We start from the raw sequence: 21479 nt of genomic DNA, 5'->3' as shown, positions 1-21479 counted from the left end.
TCCCGGCAGACGTACTAGACGCTTTATTGCGTATGCTGCCCTTCACAGGTCGGAGAGTGAATTGCATATTTTGTTCACTATTAAGTCAAATCAAAGTTTTTGTCACGTGCGCAGTGAAATGCTGACTTACAGGCTCTAACCAATAGTGCGGAGAAAAAAAGTATATGTGTGTGTGTAGGTAAGTAAAGAAATAAAACAACAGTAAAAAGACATTTGAAAATAAGAATAGCAAGGCTGTATACAGACACCGGTTAGTCAGGCTTATTGAGGTAGTATGTACATGTGTGTATGGTTAAAGTGACTATGCATATATGATGAACAGAGAGTAGCAGTAGCGTAAAAAGAGGGGTTGGCGGGTGGTGGGACACAATGCAAATAGCCCGGTTAGCCAATGTGCGGGAGCACTGGTTGGTCAGGCCAATTGAGGTAGTATGTACAAGAATGTATAGTTAAAGTGACTATGCATATAAGATAAACAGAGAGTAGCAGCAGCATAAAAGAGGGGTTGGGGTGGGGGCACACAATGCAAATAGTCCGGGTAATCATTTGGTTACCTGTTCAGGAGTCTTATGGCTTGGGGGTAAAAACTGTTGAGAAGCCTTTTTGTCCTAGACTTGGCACTCCGGTACTGCTTGCCATGCAGTAGTAGAGAGAACAGTCTATAACTGGGGTGGCTGTGGTCTTTGACAATTTTCAGGGCCTTCCTCTGACACCGCCTGGTGTAGAGGTCCTGGATGGCAGGCAACTTTGCCCCAGTGATGTACTGGGCTGTACGCACTCCCCTCTGAAGTGCCTTGCGGTCAGAGGCCGAGCAATTGCCATACCAGGCAGTGATGCAACCGGTCAGGATGCTCTCAATGGTGCAGCTGTAGAACCTTTTGAGGATCTCAGGGCCCATGTCAAATCTTTTTAGTTTCCTGAGGGGGAATAGGCTTTGTCGTGCCCTCTTCACAACTGTCTTGGTGTGTTTGGACCATTCTAGTGTGTTGTTGATGTGGACACCAAGGAATATGAAGCTCTAAACCCGCTCCACTACAGCACTGTCGATGAGAATGGGGACGTGTTTGGTCCTCCTTTTCCTTTAGTCCACAATAATCTCCTTAGTCTTGGTTATGTTGAGGGATGGGTTGTTATTCTGGCACCACCCGGCCAGGTCTCTGACCTCCTCCCTATAGGCTGTCTCATCGTTGTCGGTGATCAGGCCTACCACTGTTGTCTCGTCAGCAAATTTAATGATGGTGTTGGAATCGTGCCTTGCCACAGAGTCGTGGGTGAACAGGGAGTACAGGAGGGGACTGAGCACGCACCCCTGGGGAGCTCCAGTGTTGAGGATCAGCGTGGCAGATGTGTTGCTACCTACCCTCACCACCTGGGTGTGGCCCGTCAGGAAGTCCAGGATCCAGTTGCAGAGGGAGGTGTTTAGTCCCAGGATCCTTTGCTTAGTTATGAGCTTTGAGGGTACTATGGTGTTGAACGCTGAGCTGTAGTCAATGAATAGCATTCTCAATAGAGATTGCATCATCTGTGGATCTGTTTGGGCGGTATGCAAATTGGAGTGGGTCTAGGGTTTCTGGGATAATGGTGATTCAAAGCACTTCATGGCTACGGATGTGAGTGCCATGGGTCTGTAGTCATTTAGGCAGGTTGCCTTTGTGTTCTTGGGCACAGGGACTATGGTGGTCTGCGTGAAGCATGTTGGTATTACAGACTCAATCAGGGACATGCTGAAAATGTCAGTGAAGACACCTGCCAGTTGGTCAGCACATGCCCGGAGCACACGTCCTGGTGATCCATCTGGCCCCGCAGCCTTGTGAATGTTGACCTATTTAAAGCTCTTACTCTCGTCGGCTACAGAGAGCGTGATCACACAGTCGTCCAGAACAGCTGATGCTCTCACGCATATATAAAGGTGAAATAAAAATTTGAAAAAAATGCATGCCTCAGTGTTGCTTGCCTCGAATCGAGCATAGAAGGTAGGCTCATGTCACTGGGCACAATAGAAAGTAGAAAAACTAAATTGCACCACCATCTAACCCTCAGCTCAGCAGAAAAGTTGTTGGGTGTCAGAGATTTTAGTGCAGAAGAACGACAGGGGGTTTTAAGAGAAGGGGTTCTAGCCTCCCAGGCTGAGCGTCTGGTGTAGGATCTGTTAGGGCCAAAGTAGTGTGAAGGGGTGGTGGGTTTGTTGGGGATAATGATGTATAATATGGTGATTTTTCAGTAACATATTGTGAAATAATAATGTAATGAAACAGAATCATTAAAAGCTTTAAAGGAACCTGTAACCACACCTGTATAGCATAAGAAAAGCCTAAATACAAAAGAAATAGACACACATTGTAATCCAAATGCATGACTGGATAAGAAATGTCATAATCAATATAATGAATGTACTTATGACTATAGCTTGGTGGGTGCTGATATAATCTATATAATGAATGTACTTATGACTGCAGCCGGGTAGAGGCCCCTATTACTTTTTTAACCAAACTGTCGCAGTTATAATATAATCGGTTCAGTGATTTGTAGAGTGTTAAATGATTTGTAGAGGTGGGAAAAAGCCCGCCTCAAAGAAGAATTTAGGGTGGGAAAACAATAGTGGCGCGAAGCCAAAAAGAGTTGATCATTAAAATAAACAGGAGTAACTAAACTCAGCATAAAATAAACGTCCACTCACTTCTCACTGTGTTTATTTTCAGCAAACTTAACATGTGTAAATATTTGTATGAACATAACAAGATTCAATAACTGGGACATAAACTGAACAAGTTCCACAGATGTGACTAACAGAAATTGAATAATGTGTCCCTGAACAAAGGGGAGGGGGGGGGTCAAAATCAAAGTAAGTGTCAGTATCTGGTGTGGCCACCAGCTGCATTAAGTACTGCAGTGCATCTCCTCCTCATGGACTGCCCCAGATTTGCCAGTTCTTGCAGTGAGATGTTATCCCATTCTTCCACCAAGGCACCTGCAAGTTCCCAGACATTTCTGGGGGGGAATGGCCCGAGCTCTCTCCCTCCGATTAAACGGGTCTCAGACGTGGCTCTTCGCTGGCCATGGCAGAACACTGACATTCCTCTTGCAGGAAATCACGCTCAGAATGAGCAGTAGTGGCATTGTCATGCTGGAGGGTCATGTCAGGATGAGCCTGCAGGAAGGGTACCACATGAGGGAGGAGGATGTCTTCCCTGTAACGCACAGTGTTGAGATTGCCTGCAATGACAACAAGCTCAGTCCGATGATGCTGTGACACACCGCCCCAGACCATGACGGACCCTCCATCTCCAAATCGATCCCGCTCCAGAGTACAGGCCTTGGTGTAATGCTCATTCCTTCAACAATAAACACGAATCCGACCATCATCTCCAGTGAGATAAAACTGCTACTCGTCAGAGAAGAGCACTTTTTGCCAGTCCTGTCTGGTCCAGCGACGGTGGGTTTGTGCCCATAGGCAACATTGTTGTCAGTGATGTCTGGTGAGGACCTGCCTTACAACAGGCCTACAAGCCCTCGGTCCAGCCTCTCACAGCCTATTGCAGACAGTCTGAGGTCTGATGGTGGGATTGTGCGTTCCTGTAACTTGGGAAGTTGTTGTTGCCACCCTGTACCTGTCCCGCAGATGTGATGTTCTGATGTACTGATCCTGTACAGGTGTTGTAACACGTGGTCTGCCACTGCGAGGGCAATCAGCTGTCCGTCCTGTCTCCCTGTAGCGCTGTCTTAGGCGTCTCACAGTACGGACATTGCAATGTATTGCCCTGGCCACATCTGCAGTCCTCATGCCTCCTTGCAGCATGCCTAAGGCATGTTCATGCAGATGAGCAGGGACCCTGGGCATCTTTCTTTCTACTGACTTATTTCAGAGTCAGTAGAAAGGCCTCTTTTGTGTCCTAAGTTTTCATAACTGTGACCTTAATTGCCTACCGTCTGTAAGCTGTTAGTGTCTTAACGACTGTTCCACAGGTGCATGTTCATCAATTGTTCATGGTTCATTGAACAAGCATGGGAAACGGTGTTTAAATCCTTTACAATGAAGATCTGTGAAGTTATTGGGATTTTTACTTATTATCTTTGGAAGACATGTCCTGAAAAAGGGACATTTATTTTTTTGCTGAGTTTCTATATATATATATATATATATATATATATATATATATATATATATATAGTATATACATTTTATATATATTTAATCCATGGATTATATTTTAAATGGTAAATGTGTACATTTTCATGTTAAAAAATGTTATTATTCAAAACAAGCTGTTGAGTTACTTACTGCTCCTCAGCAGCTGCTCCACTTCCATGGGTGCATAATTCCTTGGATTGTTTTGCTAGCTATTTGCTATGAGGGGGGACTGCAGCATAAATTATAACAGCACAAAGTAAATGGACCGTTCTGGGGCGCTCAAATGTGCATTCAGTCAGAACTTCTAGGTCTGTTCTAGACTCCCTCCCCACTGAGTCTCTCGAGCCAGACTGCTTACTTCTGCACACGTGAGACTAGATCTGCTCTATCAGGTACAGATGGCGCAAAAGCAAATTTTAAATAAATAATCAAAACAGTACAGGAGCCTGGGACCTGATAAACCATACAACTACATCCAACAAGAGTCGAAGGAAAGAGGGAGACACAAGCTAGAACCTTCTCATAGCGGATCTGGAAGGACAAAACTTTTTTTTAGCTCCCATTCCAACTTCAAGTCTTTCTGACTTGAACTCCATGATATTAGCTAGCTATCCCCAGTTAGATCATGTTTTCCTTTATTGCATCTGCATGCTTATTTCGTTCTCCCTGGTTTCCACTGCCACAAAGTCAAAACTGGCTATATCCTAAAAATGAATTTAAACAAACATTTGCTTTTAAGGTTAGCGGTATGATTAAGGTTAGGTTTAAAATCAAATTGTCAGAAAATAAACTGTAGCGGTGGTCCCATGTGGCTCAGTTGGTAGAGCATGGTGTTTTAAATGCCAGCATTGTGGGTTCGATACTCATCGGGGACTACTGTGAAAATGTATTCGCTGTAAATCACTCTGGATGAGAGCGTCTGCTAAATGACTGGAAGTTCTTATTTTTTACTGTTGAAATAGGCGGGCTTTATGACTTGGTAACTAGTGATGACCGTTCTCCCTGATGCACTCATTCTTGAGCTGGCTGCTTGTTCTGAAGTATAATCTAATCTGTTCAAAACAGGGGCAGCATGTGGTCATTTGATTTTTGACATGCAAAAGTGAAATAGGTGTATTTATGCTGTTGTTCAAATGCACAGATATTTTATATATCTTCTCAAAGAAACTACCTGTATTTTGAAAACTATGCAGTGGTGTAAAGTACACCACATGACCAAAAAGTATGTGGACACCTGCTCATCGAACATCTCATTCCAAAATCATAGGCATTAATATGGAGTTGGTATCTCTTTGCTGCTATAACAGCCTCCACTCTTCTGGGGAGGCTTTCCACTAAATGTAGGAACATTGCTGAGGGAACTTGCTTCCATTCAGCCACAAGCATTAGTGAGGTTGGCCACTGATGTTGGGTGATTAGGCCTGGCTTGCAGTCGACATTCCAAATCATCCCAAAGGTGTTGGATTGGGTTTGAGGTCAGGGCTCTGTGTAGGCCAGTCAAGTTCTTCCACAACGATCTCGTCAAACAATTTCTGCACAGACCTCACTTGGGGCACGGGGGCATTGTCATGCTGAAACTGGAAAGGGCCTTCCCCAAACTGTTGCCACAAAGTTGGAAGCACAGATTAGTATAGAACGTCATTGTATGCTATCACATTAAGATTTCCCTTCACTGGAACTTAGGGGCCTAGCTCGAACCATGAAAAACAGCCTCAGACCATTATTCCTCATCCACCAAACTTTACAGTTGGCACTATGCATTGGGGCAGGTAACGTTTTCCTGGCATCTGCCAAACACAGATTTGTGCATTGGACTGCCAAATGTTAAAGTGTGATTCATCACTCCAGAGAACGGGTTTCCACTTCCGCACGGTGATCTGGGGTGTTAATACTTATGTAAATCAAATATGAATGTTTTTCATTTTAATTTGCAAGAATTTCTAAAAACATGTTTAAATGTTGTCATTACAGATGTGTAGATGGGTGAGAAAAATAAATCGATTTAATCAATTTTGAATTTAGGCTGTAACACAACAAAATGTGGAATAAGTCAAGGGTTATGAATACTTTCTTAAGGCACTGTAAGTACAAATACTTTGAAGTACTACTTAGGTGTTTTGTTAGTTGTAACTGTACTTTACTTTTTATATGTTTTACTACTTTTACATTTACTCCACTACATTCCTAAAGAAAATATGTACTTTTTACTCCCATTCATTTTCCCTGACACCCAAAAGTACTAGTTGCTCAGGCAGGATAGCAACATGGTACAATTCACATACCTATCAATATGACTGAGTATGTAAGACCAACCTGTTAGAAGCAGACCACCATAGTCCCTATGCCCAAGAACACTAAGGTAACATGCCGAAATGACTACCGACCTGTAGCACTAACATCTGTAGCTTGAAGTGCTTTGAAAGGCTGGTCATGGCTCACATCAACACCATTATCCCAGAAACCCTAGACCCAATCCACTTTGCATACCACCCCAACAGATCCACATATGATGCAATCTCTATTGCACTGCCCTTTCACGCCTGGACAAAAGGAACACCTATGTGAGAATGCTTTTCATTGACTACAGCTCAGCGTTCAACACAATAGTGCCCTCAAAGCTCATCATCACTAAGCTAAGGACCCTGGGACTAAACACCTCCCTCTGCAACTGGATCCTGGACTTCCTGATGGGCCTCCACCAGGTTGTAAGGGTAGGTAACAACACATCTGCCACGCTGATCCTCAACAGGGGGGCCCCTCAGGGGTACATGCTCAGTCCCCTCCTGTATTCCCTGTTCACTCATGACTGCATGGCCAGGCACGACTCTGTCATGACGTGGCCCTTTTTGGGTGTAGATCGTGGCTACCCCCTCTCTCACTCTCTCCTACACCCAGGTTCTGTTATCTCAGGTCGTAAATTCCTGGCGGAGACTCTATCTTCCTTTTCATGCAGAGAGAGAGACCAAAGTGAACAAAGGATTTCACGTGGTCGAACTCCTAAATCCCCAAAATGGGAAAACTGAAACTATATGTCCACTACTGAGAATGTGGGAATGGTGGACACTTAAGGGACAGTTATGTTGAGTGTGTCTCATTTGGTGACCTCACGAAGGACAGGAAACACACATAACTATATCTCTGAATATGTACATTTCTCAATTATGGTGTTTGCATCTAATTCTTGTATAAAATGAAAGAGTAAAGATGAAACTATTTGTGAAATGATGTAATGTGATGTTAAACCTTTAATGTGAGAGAATTGTATTCCCTTTAAAGTATAACTAAGTCCTTGGCCCACCCCCGCGAGCACGGACATGATCGGACGTCATGGAACAGCCCTTTCCTATTGTTACGAATAAAACCCCCTCCTGAGGAAATTCTCTTCAGACCACACATACATCGGTGTAAGCTGGGGTGGCACAGGTCTGAGTACCAAGACTAAGGAAACCTACAGCACGAGCTGTGATTGTGAATAGTTATTGAATTACTAACCATACCACATGGAGCATTGGCTATTCGGCTGGAAATGGTTAAACTCTGAGACTATCGATCCCTACAGAATACGAGCAAATCTTAGATACTAATTACTAGTCTGAACCTAGAAATGATGGAAACCTGGGATGAGAATACCGGAAACCGCCGAAACATCTATCTATGACAACATTTCTGAATGATACTCTGAAGTATCCATTTTAACCAAATACTTTGATCTTCAGGGAAACAGAAAGAGACGGATGAACTCTCCAGCAGACGGACCGGATTCCAACAGAGAAAATCACAACAACACATGGGCGTAAATATATATTGATTGCAATTATTCCCGAATTAGTTAGCGTTCATGTGCAAAGGATTAGCATTTCAGTTAATATAATTATCAACTGTGTGTAGTGCTTTCCTGCTCTCTCAGTCCACACCCACTTCCCTTTGTCCACCAAGCCGTCATATCGGCTTAGCCCACTAGGGAATCTGTCCTATCCTTGTTAGTAACCGATATCTACTGTTTATTTGTTTGTGCATTTCTGTGATTATTTAGTTAGTTAGTAGATAAATGATTAAGCCAATTGGTGTATGGATGATTTATAGTAAAGGCTGGGTTCGTGCAGATACCCAACAAATGACAACGTTTTGAATGGGACTGACGCGAGGTAAAGAATAATTCATTAATAGACTAATTGATCAGATATTAGTTATATTCTAAAAATTCTAACTTTGTAATCTGAAGATTTTCTGTGGTGCCCCGACTTCCTAGTTAATTAAATTTACATGATTAGCTGAATCACGTAATAATAATTTATTATTAATTTATTATGTCTTCACATTTTTTATTTGACCTTTATTTAATCAGGTAGGCTAGTTGAGAACAAGTTCTCATTTGCAACTGCAACCTGGCCAAGATAAAGCATAGCAGTGTGACACAGACAACACAGTTACACATGGAGTAAACAATAAACAAGCCAGTAACACAATAAATAAATCAATGACACAGTAGAAAAAATAAAGTCTATATACAGTGTGTGCAAAAGGCATGAGGAGATAGGCAATAAATAGGCCATAGGAGATAATAGTTACAATTTGGCAGATTAACACTGGAGTGATAAATGAGCAGATGATGATGTGCAAGTAGAGATACTGGTGTGCAAAAGAGCAGAAAAGTAAATAAAATAAAAACAGTATGGGGATGAGATGGGTAGATTGGGTGGGCTATTTACAGATGGACTATGTACAGCTGCAGCGATCGGTTAGTTGCTCAGATAGTTGATGTTAAGTTGATGAGGGAAATAAAAGTCTCCAACTTCAGAAATTTTTGCAATTTGTTCCAGTCACTGGCAGCAGAGAACTGGAAGGAAAGGCGGGCAAATGAGGTGTTGGCTTTGGGGATGTTCAGTGAGATATACCTGCTGGAACGTGTGCTACGGGTGGGTGTTGTTATCGTGACCAGTGAACTGAGATAAGGCGGAGCTTTACCTAGCATAGACTTATAGATGACCTGGAGCCAGTGAGCCTGGCGATGAATATGTAGCGAAGGCCTGCCGACTAGAGCATACAGGTCACAGTGGTGGGTGGTATAAGGTGATTTGGTAACAAAACGGATGGCACTGTGATAGACTGCATCCAGTTTAATGAGTAGAGTGTTGTAAGTTATTTTGTAGATGACATCGCCGAAGTCGAGGATCGGTAGGTTAGTCAGTTTTACTAGGGTAAGTTTGGCGGCGTGAGTGAAGGAGGCTTTGTTGCGAAATAGAAAGCCGATATTAGATTTGATTTTTGATTGGAGATGTTTAATATGAGTCTGGAAGGAGAGTTTACAGTCTAACCAGACACCTAGGTATTTATAGTTGTCCACATATTCTAGGTCGGAACCGTCCAGGGTGGTGATGCAAGTCGGCTGGGCGGGTGCGGGCAGCAAACGGTTGAAAAGCATGCATTTGTGTTTACTAGCGTTTAAGAGCAGTTGGAGGCCACAGAAGGAGTGTTGTACGGCATTGAAGCTCGTTTGGAGGTTAGTTAGCACAGTGTCCAAGGAAGGGCCAGAAGTATACAGAATGGTGTCGTTTGTGTAGAGGTGGATCAGGGAATCGCCAGCAGCAAGAGCGACATCATTGATATATACAGAGAAAATAGTCAGCCCGAGAATTGAACCCTGTGGTACCCCCATAGAGACTGCCAGAGGTCCGGACAACATGCCCTCCGATTGGACACACTGAACTCTATCTGCAAAGTAGTTGGTGAACCAGGCGGGGCAGTCATTAGAAAAACCAAGGCTATTGAGTCTGCCGATAAGAATACGGGGATTGACAGAGTCGAAAGCCTTGGCCAGGTCGATGAAGACGGCTACACAGTACTGTCTTTTATCTATGGCGGTTATGATATCGTTTAGTACCTTTAATGATGGATAAGATACGACAACTCCAACACCATCATTAAGTTTGCTGACGACACAACAGTGGTGTCTCACCGACAACGATGAGACAGCCTTTAGGGAGGAGGTCAGAGATCTGGCCATGTGGTGCCAGGATAACAACCTGATGAAAAAAGCCAGCATTGTGTTTATTGACAACCTGCTGTTTGACAAGAGGATACGAAGAGGCTTCTCTGCAGCCTTAAAAACATTGAAGCCAAAAATATTTACATGTATATTTAGAAAAATTGTGGCCTCTGGTTTTCTTAAAATCCAAACACACCAAGACAGTCGTGAAGAGGGCACAACAAAGCCTATTCCCCCTCAGGATACTGAAAATATTTGGCATGGGTCCTCAGATCCTCAAAAGGTTCTACAGCTGCACCATTGAGAACATCCTGACTGGTTGCATCACTGCCTGGTATGGCAACTGCTCGGCCTCCGACCACAAGGTACTACAGAGGGTCGAGTGTACGGCACAGTGCATCATTGGGGCCAAGCTTCCTGCCATCCAAGACCTCTATACCAGGCGGTGTCAGAGGAAGGCCCTAAAAATTGTTACGACTCCAGCCACCCTAGTCATAGACTGTTGTCTCTGCTACCGCACAGCAAGTGGTACCAGAGCGCCAAGTCTAGGTCCTAACAGCTTCTACATCCAAGCCATAAGACTCCTGGACAGATAATCAAATGGCTACCCAGACTATTTGCATGTGACAATTTGATTTAACACATTGTCATCCCTACTGCCTCTGATCTGGCGGACTCACTAAACACAAATACTGCGTTTGCAAATTATTTATGAATTTTGGAGTGTTCACGTCTGTCCATAAAAAATATTTACATGTATATTTAAAAAAATTGTGGCATCTGGTTTGCTTAAAATAAGGAATTTAATGTATAGCATTTACTTTTACTCAAGTATTACAACTGAGTACTTTTTCCACCATTGTACTTAAGTACATTTAAAACCAGAATCTATTAGACTGGATGACTTTTACTTGAGTCCTTTTCTATTAAGGTGTCTTTCCTATTACTCAAGTATGACAATTGAGTACTTTTTCCACCACTGAAACTATGGCATCATACTTTTGTCATGAGCTTCATTGACAACTCCAACCACCTTGCTCCCCAGGTATTCAGCGACCGCCTCTGTTACCGACCTGTGTCTGTGCCTGTTTAGCACTTCGGAGAGTATATCGGTGGTTGGTGGAATCTTCTGATAAAGAATGCATTGTTTGCATCACTGAGCTGTTTATTGAAATTGCCATCAATAAAATGCAATTATACCTACCAATACCATAACCCCACCATGGGGCACACTGTTCACATCAGCAGGTCCTGGGCAGGCGTGGTTGCATGTGGTCTGCGGGTGTGAGGCGGGTTGGACGTACTGCCAAATTCTCTAAAACGACATTGCCACTTATGGTAGAGAAATTAACATTACATTCTCTGGCAACAGCTCTGGTGGAGATTCCTGTAGTCAGCATGCCAATTGCATGCACCCTCAAAATTTGAGGCATCTGCGGCATTGTGTTGTGTGACAAAAGTGCACATTTTAGAGTGGCCTTTTATTGTCCCCAGCACAATGTAGATATAGATTTTTCAGGATATACACTACCATTCAAAAGTTTGGGGTCATTTAGAAAAAGAAAGCACATTTTTTGTCCATTAAAATAACATCAAATTGATCAGAATACAGTGTAGACATTGTTAATGTTGTAAATTACATTTGTAGCTGATTTTTAATGGAATATCTACAAGGCCCATTATTAGCAACTATCATTCCTGTGTTACAATGGCACGTTGTGTTAGCTAATCCAAGTTTATCATTTTAAAAGGCTAATTGATCATTAGAAAGCCCTTTTGCAATTATGTTAGCAAGGTCGATGGTAAACACAGGCTTAGGAGATCTTATGTATTTTATTATATGCCATAATATCAGTCAGTTAACATGACCTTTGTGAATTATTAAACCTTATCTGCTTTGTGCTTTTTTTAAACCCTTTTGCAATTATGTTAGTTTGAGAAACAGTCCTCAACTGGCAGCTTCATTAAATAGTACCCGCAAAACATCAGTCTCAACGTCAACAGTAAAGAGGCGACTCCGGGATGCTGGCCTTCTAGGCAGAGTTGCAAAGAAAAAGCCATATCTCAGACTGGTCAATAAAAATAATAGATTAAGATGGGTAAAAGAACACAGACACTGGACAGAGGAACTCCCAGAGTCGCCTCTTCACTGTTGCTCATAATGGGCCTTTGTACGCCTATGTAGATATTCCATTTTAAAAAATCTGACATTTCCAGCTACATATGTTATTTACAACATGAACAATGTCTACACTGTATTTCTGATCCATTTGATGTTATTTTAATAGACAACATCTTTTAGTTTTTTTTCAAAAACAAGGACATTTCTAAGTGACCCCAAATTTTTGAATGGTTGTGTGTGTGTGTGTACACACACACAATCAAACATTAGGAACACCTTCCTAATATTGAGTTACACCCCCCTTTGCCCTCAGAACAGTCTCAAGTCATCGGGGCATGGACTCTACAAGGTGTCAAGCGCTCCACAAGGATACTGCCCAATGTTGACTTCTATGCTTCCCACAGTTGTGTCGAGTTGGCTGGATGTCCTTTGGGTGTTGGTTCATTCTTGATACACACCAGAAACTGTTTAGCATGAAAAACCATTGCAGTTCTTGACACAAACTGGTGCGCCTGGCACCTACTAATATACCCTGTTCAAAGGCACTTAAATCTTCTGTGTTGCCCATTCACCTTCTGAATGGCACTCATGCATAATCCAAATCTCAATTGTCTCAAGACTTAACCCGTCTCCTCCCCTTCATCTACACTGATTGAAGTGGATTTAGCAAGTGACGTCATTTAAGGGACATAGACAGGGCTCTAACTCCTCTAGCTCCACAATGAAATAGGGTGCAGGCCAGGCAGCAGGCTGTTAGCCAGCCTGCCAGCATAGTGGAGTCTGCCACTAGCACAGTCAGTGTAGTCAGCTCAGCTATCACCATTGAGACCGTGTCTGTGCCTCGACCTAGGTTGGGCAAAACTAAACATGGCGGTGTTCGCCTTAGCAATCTCACTAGGATAAAGACCACCTCCAATCCTGTCATTATTGAAAGAGATCATGATACCTCACATCTCAAAATAGGGCTACTTAATGTTAGATCCCTTACTTCAAAGGCAATTATAGTCAATGAACTAATCACTGATCATAACCTTGATGTGATTGGCCTGACTGAAACATGGCTTAAGCCTGATGAATTTACTGTGTTAATTGAGGCCTCACCTCCTGGCTACACTAGTGACCATATCCCCCGTGCATCGCGCAAAGGCGGAGGTGTTGCTAACATTTACGATAGCAAATTTCAATTTACGAAAAAAAAAGACGTTTTCACTTTTGAGCTTCTAGTCATGAAATCTATGCAGCCTACTCAATCACTTTTTATAGCTACTGTTTACAGGCCTCCTGGGACATATACAGCGTTCCTCACTGAGTTCCCTGAATTCCTATCGGACCTTGTAGTCATAGCAGATAATATTCTAATCTTTGGTGACTTTAATATTCACATGGAAAAGTCCACAGACCCACTCCAAAAGGCTTTTGGAGCCATCATCGACTCAGTGGGTTTTGTCCAACATGTCTCTGGACCCACTCACTGTCACAGTCATACGCTGGACCTAGTTTTGTCCCATGGAATAAATGTTGTGGATCTTAATGTTTTTCCTCATAATCCTGGACTATCGGACCACCATTTTATTGCGTTTGCAATTGCAACAAATAATCTGCTCAGACCCCAACCAAGGAACATCAAAAGTCGTGCTATAAATTCACAGACAACACAAAGATTCCTTGATGTCCTTCCGGATTCCCTCTGTCTACCCAATAACGCCAGAGGACAAAAATCAGTTAACCACCTAACTGAGGAACTCAATTTAACCTTGCGCAATACCCTAGATGTAGTTGCATCCCTAAAAACATTTCTCATAAGAAACTAGCTCCCTGGTACACAGAAAATACCCGAGCTCTGAAGCAAGCTTCCAGAAAATTGGAACGGAAATGGCGCCACACCAAACTGGAAGTCTTCCGTCTAGCTTGGAAAGACAGTACCGTGCAGTACCGAAGAGCCCTTACTGCTGCTCGATCATCCTATTTTTCTAACTTAATTGAGGACAATAAGAACAATCCAAAATTCCTTTTTGATACTGTCGCAAAGCTAACTAAAAAGCAGCATTCCCCAAGACAGGATGACTTTCACTTCAGCAGTGATAAATTCATAAACTTCTTTGAGGAAAAAATTATGATTATTAGAAAGCAAATTACAGACTCCTCTTTAAATCTGCGTATTCCTTCAAAGCTCAGTTGTCCTGAGTCTGCACAACTCTGCCTGGACCTAGGATCAAGAGAGACGCTCAAGTGTTTTAGTACTATATCTCTTGACACAATGATGAAAATAATCATGGCCTCTAAACCTTCAAGCTGCATACTGGACCCTATTCCAACTAAACTACTGAAAGAGCTGCTTCCTGTGCTTGGCCCTCGTATGTTGAACATAATAAACGGCTCTCTATCCACCGGATGTGTACCAAACTCACTAAAAGTGGCAGTAATAAAGCCTCTCTTGAAAAAGCCAAACCTTGACCCAGAAAATATAAAAAACTATCGGCCTATATCGAATCTTCCATTCCTCTCAGAAATCTTAGAAAAGGCTGTTGCGCAGCAACTCACTGCCTTCCTGAAGACAAACAATGTATACGAAATGCTTCAGTCTGGTTTTAGACCCCATCATAGCACTGAGACGGCACTTGTGAAGGTGGTAAATGACATTTTAATGGCATCGGACCGAGGCTCTGCATCTGTCCTCGTGCTCCTAGACCTTAGTGCTGCTTTTGATACCATCGATCACCACATTCTTTTGGAGAGATTGGAAACCCAAATTGGTCTACACGGACAAGTTCTGGCCTGGTTTAGATCTTATCTGTCGGAAAGATATCAGTTTGTCTTCTTGAATGGTTTGTCCTCTGACAAATCAACTGTAAGTTTTCGGTGTTCCTCAAGGTTCTGTTTTAGGACCACTATTGTTTTCACTATATATTTTACCTCTTGGGGATGTTATTTGAAAACATAATGTTAACTTTCACTGCTATGCGGATGACACACAGCTGTACATTTCAATGAAACATGGTGAAGCCCCAAAATTGCCCTTGCTAGAAGCATGTGTTTCAGACATAAGGAAGTGGATGGCTGCAAACTTTCTACTTTTAAACTCGGACAAAACAGAGATGCTTGTTCTAGGTCCCAAGAAACAAAGAGATCTTCTGTTGAATCTGACAATTCATCTTAATGGTTGTACAGTCGTCTCAAATAAAACTGTGAAGGACCTCGGTGTTACTCTGGACCCTGATCTCTCTTTTGAAGAACATATCAAGACCATTTCAAGGACAGCTTTTTTCCATCTACGTAACATTGAAAAAATCAGAAACTTTCAGTCCAAAAATGATGCAGAAAAATTAATCCATGCTTTTGTCACTTCTAGGTTATACTACGGCAATGCTCTACTTTCCGGCTACCCGGATAAAGCACTAAATAAACTTCAGTTAGTGTTAAATACGGCTGCTAGAATCCTGACTAGAACCCAAAAATTTGATCATATTACTCCAGTGCTAGCCTCCCTACACTGGCTTCCTGTCAAAGCAAGGGCTGATTTCAAGGTTTTACTGCTAACCTACAAAGCATTACATGGGCTTGCTCCTACCTATCTCTCTGATTTGGTCCTGCCGTACATACCTACACGTACGCTACGGTCACAAGACACAGGCCTCCTAATTGTCCCTAGAATTTCTAAGCAAACAGCTGGAGGCAGGGCTTTCTCCTATAGAGCTCCATTTTTATGGAACGGTCTGCCTACCCATGTCAGAGACGCAAACTCGGTCTCAACCTTTAAGTCTTTACTGAAGACTCATCTCTTCAGTGGGTCATATGATTGAGTGTAGTCTGGCCCAGGAGTGGGAATGTGAACGGAAAGGCTCTGGAGCAACGAACCACCCTTGCTGTCTCTGCCTGGTCGGTTCCCCTCTTTCCACTGGGATTCTCTGCCTCTAACCCTATTACAGGGGCTGAGTCACTGGCTTACTGGGGCTCTCTCATGCTGTCCCTGGAAGGGGTGCGTCACCTGAGTGGGTTGATTCACTGATGTGGTCATCCTGTCTGGGTTGGCGCCCCCCCCTTGGGTTGTGCCATGGCGGAGATCTTTGCGGGCTATACTCAGCTTTGTCTCAGGATGGTAAGTTGGTGGTTGAAGATATCCCTCTAGAGGTGTGGGGGCTGTGCTTTGGCAAAGTGAGTGGGGTTATATCCTTCCTGTTTGGCCCTGTCCGGGGGTGTCCTCGGATGGGGCCACAGTGTCTCCTAACCCCTCCTGTCTCAGCCTCCAGTATTTATGCTGCAGTAGTTTATGTGTCGGGGGGCTGGGGTCAGTTTGTTATATCTGGAGTACTTCTCCTGTCCAATTCGGTGTCCTGTGTGAATCTAAGTGTGTGTTCTCTAATTCTCTCCTTCTCTCTCTCGGAGGACCTGAGCCCTAGGACCATGCCCCAGGACTACCTGACATGATGACTCCTTGCTGTCCCCAGTTCACCTGCTGCTGCTCCAGCTTCAACTGTTCTGCCTTATTATTATTCGACCATGCTGGTCATTTATGAACATTTGAACATCTTGGCTATGTTCTGTTATAATCTCCACCCGGCACAGCCGGAAGAGGACTGACCACCCCACATATGCTCTCTCTAATTCTCTTTCTTTCTCTCTCTCTCTCTGAGGACCTGAGCCCTAGGACCATCTGACATGATGACTCCTTGCTGTCCCCAGTCCACCTGGCCATGCTGCTGCTCCAGTTTCAACTGTTCTGCCTTATTATTATTCGACCATGCTGGTCATTTATGAACATTTGAACATCTTGGCCATGTTCTGTTATAATCTCTACCAGGCACAGCCAGAAGAGGACTGGCCACCCCACATAGCCTGGTTCCTCTCTAGGTTTCTTCCTAGGTTTTGGCCTTTCTAGGGAGTTTTTCCTAACCACCGTGCTTCTACACCTGCATTGCTTGCTGTTTGGGGTTTTAGGCTGGGTTTCTGTACAGCACTTTGAGATATCAGCTGATGTACGAAGGGCTATATAAATACATTTGATTTGATCATAGCTTTCACCTGGATTCACCAGATTAGTCAGTCATGGAAAGAGCAAGTGTTCTTAATGTTTTGTATACTCAGTGTATATTTATACTCCGGACTCCGACATTGCTCGTCCTAATATTTCTTAATTCCATTCGTTTAATTTTTGGATTTGTATGAATTGTTAGATATCACTGCACTGTTGGAGCTATGAACACAAGCATTTCACAACACCTGCAATAACATCTAATTTTTTTTACACCAGCAATGGGTGTGGTTGACATAGCCCAATCCACTAATTTAAAAGGGTGTCCACATACTTTTATATATATAGTGTATTTCAAGACAAAACATAAACTATTAGGGTGTGGTATTTAGGCTAACTGCAATTATGTAATCCGGAGATACTATGCCTTCTGCTGACATTTGAAAAACATTCCAAAAAATATGTATTTTTTGATTTTGATCAACATCCATAAGTTGTTACAATCTTTTGAAAATTATACTTTTTTTGTGATCGAAATGGCAATCCATGTTTTGACCTCACTCAGACTTTTGCTAATATGTTCAATTTTCTGTAACATCCAGAACAGAGGGTGTGTAACATCCAGAACAGAGGGTTTGTAACATCCAGAACAGAGGGTGTGCAACATCCAGAACACTTGTTATTTGCCCAACATGTCAATATTTACAAGTCGACTTTTAGGGGGTAAACACTCCCCCCAAGGGGTACTATAGACACGCACATCAAAAGTTTAATATACATTTGGTTTGTCCATTCTGTGAGACATATAAATTGTGATTTTGCGTGCAAATAATGCTAGAATTGCCAAATAACTACTAGGTTTTGAAAAACTTATTACAGTATATACATTTGTGCCATGCTCAGAAGGGTTATGAAACATCAGTGTTTTACAATGGAAAGGTCCTCCTACAAGTGAGAGTACGACTTTGCCCCAGCAGCACTGTCATGTTTATCCCTCTGGGTTCATTCTCCTCCTCAGTTCTTACAAGTGAAGCATTTACCACAAAGTCAGCAACGTGGTTTCTCTCCTGTGTGATGTCTTCGCTGGTGCCATTTTAGATGACTTGCTGATCTGAAGCATTCGACACACAAGGGGCACTTATATGGTCTCTCATCTGTGTGAGTCCTCATATGAACGGTCAGGTTTCTCATCCGGCTGAAGCATTTGCTACATTCTTTGCACTGATATGGTTTCTCCCCCGTGTGAGTTCTCATATGCTCAGTCAGGTGTCCCATCCGGCTGAAGCATTTGCCACATACATTGCAGCAATATGGTTTCTCCCCAGTGTGAATTCTCTGATGAGTTTTTAAAATGCTAATTTTCAGAAAGCATTTCCTGCAGACGGGACACCTGTGTGGTCTCTCCCCTGAGTGAGCCGCCCTCAATGGAACTTTCAACTCACTGGCTTCCCTGGTCTTAATAGAGCTTTGTACTTTATTTGTCCATGTTGTCTTTGATTTGAGTGGCTGTAACCCTGACATTAGCCCTATACTGTCCCTTTCACTGTTCCCAATATGAGCTGCAGAACAGTCGGAATTTACTGGAGAGAGGCGCTGTAATTCATTGTTTGCTTCAGATCCTCCATAGCCCTCTCCATCTGGTTCCATTTTGATCTCTCCAGTTGTTTTGGTGGGTAGAGCGTCCCTCTCTCTGTTCTCTAAAGTTTGGGTTTGGGGATGATGTGAGGGCTGGGGAGAAAATGGAGGAGAGAATATGACCTCTTTGATATCAGACTCCAGCCCCTGAAGCTGCTCTTCCTCCTGACTGGTCCCAAACTCCTCCTGTTCCTCTTTAATCTGAGTGGGCTCTGGGTCCTCCTGGCCCAGACTGGGGCTCCACTCCTGCTCACAGTGCTGCTTCTCAGCAAGAACCTCCTCTTCAGGGACAAGGAGCGTGAGCTGCGGAGGGTCTGAGAGGATTGGATAAAAACAATTAGTAGCCAATCAGTTGATTGGCAGGCCTGGCTGGTTCAATCACATTGATTGAGCTAGCTTGCAGCGTCATTATTCACTACGAACTATCCAATCATAGACACTAACTGCTTCAGCGCCTATTGACGACAGTATGTTCTGATCTGACCAGGGGAGTTTTGCTAAGAGCCCAGATGCTTGCTCTAAACATTAATACGCATCGCTTTCGGTACGATTTTGGAAACATATTTCATATCAGCGAGAAATAATTTTCTACAAACAAGGTTCAATTACACACCTTTTATCGTGTTAGGTTCCCACAAGACCATATGTCCATGTTACAGCACTCGTTTACGGAAAACAGACAGAAAACAGAGTAGATTACCTGTACTATTAGCTGTCTGCGAACCCCTGTGTTAATGGAAGACGGACGCCACAAACATGTTGTCACTGAAAATGTCTGCTGCAACTTAAAACCGGGTAAAAGTGTACAGTATGTACTTTTCATTTGTTAAATTATTTTGATGTGATATTAAAATTAGGAGATTTATGTTTATAGAACCTGCCGCAATTGAGAATCGATTCATTTTTACATGGATTATTTGGCTGTTTTGGTTTCGAGTGCCAATTTGCCTTTACACATAACTTGTAAATTCCTTACGGAGTAAAGTTGGGTTCCTTTAGTCCACTATTGGGCTAACTACTAACCTGCTTTCTGTAGCTTTATGTCGGGTTGGAAAACCAAATCCAGCAGCCTCCGTAGACGTTCAATCTCCTCATTTGAACGGGAGATTTCTTCCTGGTACTCTGCTATGGTATTTTCCACGGCCCCAAATATCTCAACAGCCACCGCTGTTAACCGCTCGTTTAGATAATCCTGCAACAGCTGCATTTTAGACATTTTCAAGGAAACGTTTAGGGTATTTTGTTGCTAACGCGGTGCTTGTGAACGCTAGCAAGCAACAACCATTCCCATAGTTTCAAGATTGAAGATACTTTCCCCTTTCATCTGTAGCCTTTTATCATTTATATTTATTCAGCTCCTGCATCACTACTATTATGCTAGCGACACTAACAACGACGTCAGTTTCCTATGGTAATGAGGAAACCTTCAAAATAAAACATTGCAAGGTGGATAACGTAACAAATATCACATTTTAAAAAGTAGATTACATTTGTTTTCACTTATAAGCAAATACAAGAAGGAATATATGAAAAAATGTTTTTAAACATATTATTTGTTGGTCACAGATACCTTAAAAAAAGGTTGGGGTGTGGATCAGAATACCAGTCAGTATCTGGTGTGACCACCATTTGCCTCATGCAGTAACACATCTCCTTCAAATAGAGTTGACCAGGCAAATGATTGTGGCCTGTGGAATCTTGTTCCATTCCTCTTAAATGGCTGTGCAACGTTGCTGGATATTGGTGGGAACTGAAACACACTGGGTGACATATCTGGAGAGAATGCAGGCCAAGGAAAAACTGGGACATTTTCAGCTTCCAGGAATTGTGTGCAGATCCTTGCTGCATGGGGCTGTGCATTATGCTGAAACATGATGTGATGGCAGCGGATGACTGACACAACCATGTCCTGTGTCCAATACCATAACCCCACCATCACTATGGGGCACAATGTTGTGTTGACATCAGCAAACTGCTCTCCCATACACACGGTCTGTAATTTGCTTAGTATAATTGAAACTGGAATTTATCCAAGAAGAGTACACATCTCCAGCGTGCCAGTGTCCATCAAAGGTGAGCATTTGTCCACTGAAGTCAGTTACAGTGCCAAACTGCAGTCAGGCCAAGACCCTGGTGAGGATGATGAGCACGCTGATGAGCTACCCTGAGACAGTTTGTGCAGAAATTCTTCGGTTGTTCAAATCCACAGTTTTCTCAGCTGTCCGTGTGGCTGGTCTCAGACAATCCCGCAGATGAAGAATCCGGATGTGGAGGTCCTGGGCTGCTGTGGTTACATGTGGTATGCGGATGTAAAGCCGGTTGGACGTACTGCCAAATTCTCTAAAACCATGTTGGAGGCAGCTTATGGTGAAGAAATTAACATTCAATTCTCTGGCAGCTGCTCTGGTGGACATTCCTGCAGTCAGCATGGAAATTGCACACTCCCTCAACTTGAGACATCTGTGGCCTTTTATTGTCTCCAGGACACGGTGCATCTGTGTAATGATCATTCTGTTTAATCAGCTTTTTGATATAACACACCTGTCAGGTGGATGGATTGTCTTGGCAAAGGAGAAATACTAATTAACAGGGATGTAAACAATTTTGTGCACAACATTTGACACAAATAAGCTTTTTG

General features: G+C 43.0%; 1 protein-coding gene across 1 annotated transcript; it reads right to left on the bottom strand.

Annotated features, from left to right (window-relative positions):
• Positions 1-17417: 17417 nt before the first annotated feature.
• Positions 17418-20194, bottom strand: LOC135541526 (zinc finger protein 892-like). Its single transcript, XM_064967838.1, has 2 exons — positions 19865-20194; positions 17418-19155 (listed from the first exon to the last, which is right to left on the bottom strand). The coding sequence occupies exons 1-2, from the start codon at positions 20055-20057 to the stop codon at positions 18254-18256; spliced, it is 1095 nt and encodes a 364-aa protein (XP_064823910.1). The 5' UTR covers positions 20058-20194; the 3' UTR covers positions 17418-18253.
• Positions 20195-21479: the final 1285 nt, after the last annotated feature.

This window comes from Oncorhynchus masou, chromosome 6 (assembly GCF_036934945.1).
Source record: "Oncorhynchus masou masou isolate Uvic2021 chromosome 6, UVic_Omas_1.1, whole genome shotgun sequence".
NCBI classification, from domain to species: Eukaryota; Metazoa; Chordata; class Actinopteri; order Salmoniformes; family Salmonidae; genus Oncorhynchus; species Oncorhynchus masou.
The sequence above is the reverse complement of the archived record's forward strand: the minus strand, read 5'-3'. Positions and strand labels throughout refer to the sequence as shown.

Excerpts from the sequence above, each read along its gene's own strand:
- LOC135541526 (XM_064967838.1), bottom strand. The coding sequence starts at position 20,057 with ATGTCTAAAATGCAGCTGTTGCAGGATTATCTAAACGAGCGGTTAACA. Across the intron at positions 19,156-19,864 it reads CATAAAGCTACAGAAAGCAG|ACCCTCCGCAGCTCACGCTC; the intron begins GTTAGTAGTTAG and ends CAATCCTCTCAG.